General features: G+C 35.1%; 1 protein-coding gene across 1 annotated transcript; it reads left to right on the top strand.

The window, feature by feature from the left end:
* Positions 1-2,961: 2,961 nt before the first annotated feature.
* On the top strand, positions 2,962-4,076 carry LOC132618941 (pathogen-associated molecular patterns-induced protein A70-like). The gene has a single exon (XM_060333925.1). It carries the CDS (start codon positions 3,029-3,031, stop codon positions 3,749-3,751), a length of 723 nt encoding a protein of 240 aa, XP_060189908.1. The 5' UTR covers positions 2,962-3,028; the 3' UTR covers positions 3,752-4,076.
* The last annotated feature ends 335 nt before the right edge of the window (positions 4,077-4,411 follow it).

The following is a 4,411-nucleotide window of genomic DNA, read 5'->3' as shown; positions in this document are numbered from 1 at the left end:
AGGTAATTTGATAAACTGATATTCGATTCATATAAACGACACAGATAGCTTAATCTAATTACAAAGAGATAATAATACTCCTGACCTCACAGAAAACAAAAGGCCATTGTAGGCGTTTCCCTTAAATAAATCTAATTCATTAATTCAAATACTAAAATAGAGGGAAGGGATAACCAAATTCTAATATTTGCAGACATGTTGAAACTCAAAAGAAAACTAATTATCTGCACTAAATCATGCTAAACTAATAACGAACTTTAATCAACAAATTCATCTCTTCGAACTATACCATCTTAACAGCTAGAGATCCTAACAGATTCACGAAATCGCCTTTGAACACATAAATTTGTGATCACATGAAAGAAGAAAACGAAGACCGGCCTTTTACTTCCATAACTAAACTAAAAGCTAACTATTTGAAAATATATGCCATATCATTACTCAAAATCTACATTGAAAGGGTATAAGGATAACTTTAGTCCTTCTAACAACTAAAGCTTTAAAGCGACAAAAAAAAACTCTTAACACTAGTCACATAATCTTATTGATTTTAATTAAGCAGAAACAAGGGCTACAACACTTAATACAACAGAACTAAACCAAATCAAGCAGAAACAGAACCACAACACTAACGCAACAAAACTAGGGAAATATAGACTAAGACGAGGAATATTACCTTCTTCGGGTGCAGCGAAGCGAGGCGAGGCGAGGCGAAGGTTTCGATATCCACTTGAACACCACAAATCTACTTCGAAACGCTGCGAATCCCGAATTTGTATACCCTCGAATCCAAACAGATGACAAGGGCAAAAACAGAACAAAAAATGGTGTGGATTTCGACTCGATATCAAACAATACTACTAAAGAACTAATATTGTCTATGGGGGGAATTTCTGCGATTTCTCCGAATCCGAAAACCCTCCCTTTTTGGCACTGGAAAACTTGTATTTATAGGGTGGATTAGGTTTTTTCTCTTGAGAGGAGCGGGGATAGAGGAAGTGGAGGTGACAGAGGAAGTGGAAGTGACAGAGGAGCGTGGGGGGACAGGGTGTGGTGGAGAGGAGATGACGATGACGATGAAAGAGAGGAGCGGGGGAGGGGAGAGAGAAAAAGGAGAGAAGGGTTTCCTTTGTTAACTGAAAAAACGGGTCGAGTCGGGTCGGGTAATTTTGTGGGCTGGGTCAATTTTCGTTTGGACTGGGTATTAAAATGAATGCGCTAGATTTTATTTTAAGTGATAATGGGCTAGTCCGAAAATAATGTTGTTGATTAGGCTTTGACTTGGGGCCAGATGAATTAAAAATATGGACTGAGAGAAAGAAATAGTTTGGCTTCTAAATTTAAACAAAAGACCCATTTTAATTAACTATATACTAAGTGTGCTAAAATATAAAATATGTAATTATTAGTGCTCAGGTAAAAATAAAATTATACGAGGTCGTAATAGCCGTGCAATAATATTTCGAAAGTCCACAGTAAATAAACACTATTATTTAATTATGCGAAGATAAATGCGATGTGTGTGCGTAAGCTGGCAAAAATGCTGAAATGATAAAATGTGAATTATAATAATATTGGTAACAAAATAACAACAACAACAACAACAACAACAACAACAACAACAACAATAATAATAATAATAATAATAATAATAATAATAATAATAATAATAATAATAATAATAATAATAATAATAATAATAACAGCTATCAACTGTAATAGAATAATGAAATACCGATATTAATAAGAAGCTAATAATTGTAATAATATATATATATATATATATATATATATATATATATAATAGGTATTTCGGAGGAGAGGCGGGACAAAATTGGGTGTCAACAGTCATCAGTCAAACATGATTATTATAATATTTCACACTTTATAAAATACTTAGGTATCTAACAGAGAGCTTTGGCTTGGAGCAAACTGAGATAAATTTCTTCAAGTATCACTGTATCACATATCCAGGTAGCTAGCAACATTAAAATCAATAAAAATGAAAGCTTTAGGCTCAAAAAGGCTAGAAAATCCTTGCCACAATCCTCCTTTCTAAACAACGATCCTCCAATCTAAAATTAAAAACTAAAAATCAACAATCTCTTGAAGTTTTAGGCACAAAATAATTGGGGTTGTGGTTAAGGATGGTTATGAAGAATTTACTGGTTGTGGTGGTGGAAGTGGTGGTGGTGGTGGTGGTTGTGTTGGGTTGGTTGTAGTGTTGGTGGGTATATTTGGGTGGAAAGAAATTAATTTGCAGGTCGGGACGGGTCGGGCATGGGTTTTTTTAAGTTAAATCGGGTAATTAATGGTGGAATTGGGGATTTTGTCGACTGAGGAGTATATTTGTGTACTTTCTTAACGGAAGGGGTATATTCATCTACTTTGACTAACGAAAGGGGTATATTTATCTACTTTGATTAACGGAGAGTATATTTAACTATTAAACTAAAGTAGAGGGGTATATTTGACCCTTTTCCGTAAAATGTAACATTGAGGGTGTGTTTGGTATGAAAGAATTTTTTTTCCTAAAAAATATTTCCTCGGAAAATACGTGGTTTTTTTTTACTTATTTTTTAGTGTTTGGTAAGTAAGAAAAAATTATTATCCCAAAATTTTTATAATAATGTATATCAAATATTATAAGGGTGGGCCGGAGCAATATTTGGTGGTTTGTAGGAGACAAGGAACTTGGAAAGTCACTTATAAAACTTGTTTTTTCTAATTCTATTAGAAAAGTCATTTTACTCATTTTTAGAAATTTACTTTCCTAAAGAAAATATTCTTCAAAATATTTTGACTAACAAGAAAAAATTAAAAATCCTACCAAACACACCCTGAAAGTAACATTTGCAATTATCCGTACCACATAAATTTTAGTCACATGCGCGTGGATAAATTTAACCATCTTCCTCCTGCCCATTTACCACCCCTTCACCCTATAAATACAAACTCTCTCCCCGTGCAACTTGTAACCCTAACTCTCTCATCTTCCTATACTTATAGCCAACACAAAAACTCTATCATGATTGAATCTCTATCCAGCTGGTTGACCCCCACTGTTCTCTTCTGCGTCTTGAACCTCATGATTGGTACTATTCTCATTACTTCTACCTTCAAAAATAATGACAAAAAACAACAAGAAGAAGGCGAAGAACATAGTACTAATAACTTACCTCGAACTCCATCTTTATTACAGCGTGTTAGGTCTGTTAACTTGTCTTTCCCTGATCCATTTAGTTCCCCTTTAACTACTAATACTACTCCTACTTATTTCACGGACAACTACAACCATAGTCCATCTTTACTTCAACGTGTCAGCTCCATGAACTTCTCTTTCTCTTCCCGGTCAGCCGAAAAGCCCAGCCCATTTCCCTCTCTTGATCAAGATGAACAACAACCTCACAACGACGTCATTGAAACTGAAACTACTCATGAAGAAGAAGAAGATTTGCAATGTCACGTATCAAGAAGCAAATCTGCCACATGCCTGGAAACTAGTACCATAAAGAAGGAGCTGATGCAACTGGCGGCGGAGGAGAAGGAGAAGGAGAAGGAGAAGGAGAAGGAGAAGGAGGAGGTGGAAGTCCGTAGGCGGCCGGCGACGGTGAGGGAGAGAAAGGAGGATGAAGCAGTTGATAGGAAAGCGGATGATTTTATTAGCAAGTTTAGAGAGCAGTTGAAGATGCAAAGAGTTGATTCTATTTTAAGGTACAAGGAAATGTTGAACAGAGGAGTCTCCATTTAGGACAATTATATAGTACTCCTAAGTAGCAAATCCTTGGTTTTCTGTAATTCAAAACTGAAGATCTCTCTTCATGATTCCTCTTGCACAGTTCAAGAAATTTGATCAGTATGTTGTCAAGTAAAGAAAATAAAATTGAGTTCGGGTAGAAAAGATTAGGTTGTCACATTTTATTTAGTTGAGTCGAGGACATGAGAAGATTTGCAGGTCGTGAATAAAGATAGCAGGGTATTAGATAGTCAAGAGTTACTGTTACTAGTTAGTATTGGCCTAGTATCTTGTTCTTCTTCTACTTTTCTATTACCTATTCCTTCATTTGTTCTGTTTATCTTGCTATTTCGTTGTCGATATTTTTCTTTCTATCATACTTTGATTACACTTGTTTTGAGCCGATGGTCTATCGGAAACAACATCTTTACTCCACAAAGTAGCGATAAGATCTATGTACAACATACTCTTTGCAGACTCACTGTGAGATTACACAGCGTATGTTGTTATTGTAGCCATATTAAGTGATTTTTCACATCTTTAATACTACTTATTCATGAATTTTAATATTCCTTTGCATTTTGATATGAGAAAAGTAACTGCCAAATAGCAATATCTCTAGCAATTTTAGTATCTAGATTATGCTGGCCAAGGAACTGGGTTTTAATTTGGAAA

The sequence above is a fragment of the Lycium barbarum genome, chromosome 11 (assembly GCF_019175385.1).
Source record: "Lycium barbarum isolate Lr01 chromosome 11, ASM1917538v2, whole genome shotgun sequence".
Lineage (NCBI taxonomy): Eukaryota > Viridiplantae > Streptophyta > Magnoliopsida > Solanales > Solanaceae > Lycium > Lycium barbarum.
This window is presented reverse-complemented; position numbering and strand designations above follow the sequence as displayed.

Excerpts from the sequence above, each read along its gene's own strand:
- LOC132618941 (XM_060333925.1), top strand. The coding sequence starts at position 3,029 with ATGATTGAATCTCTATCCAGCTGGTTGACCCCCACTGTTCTCTTCTGC.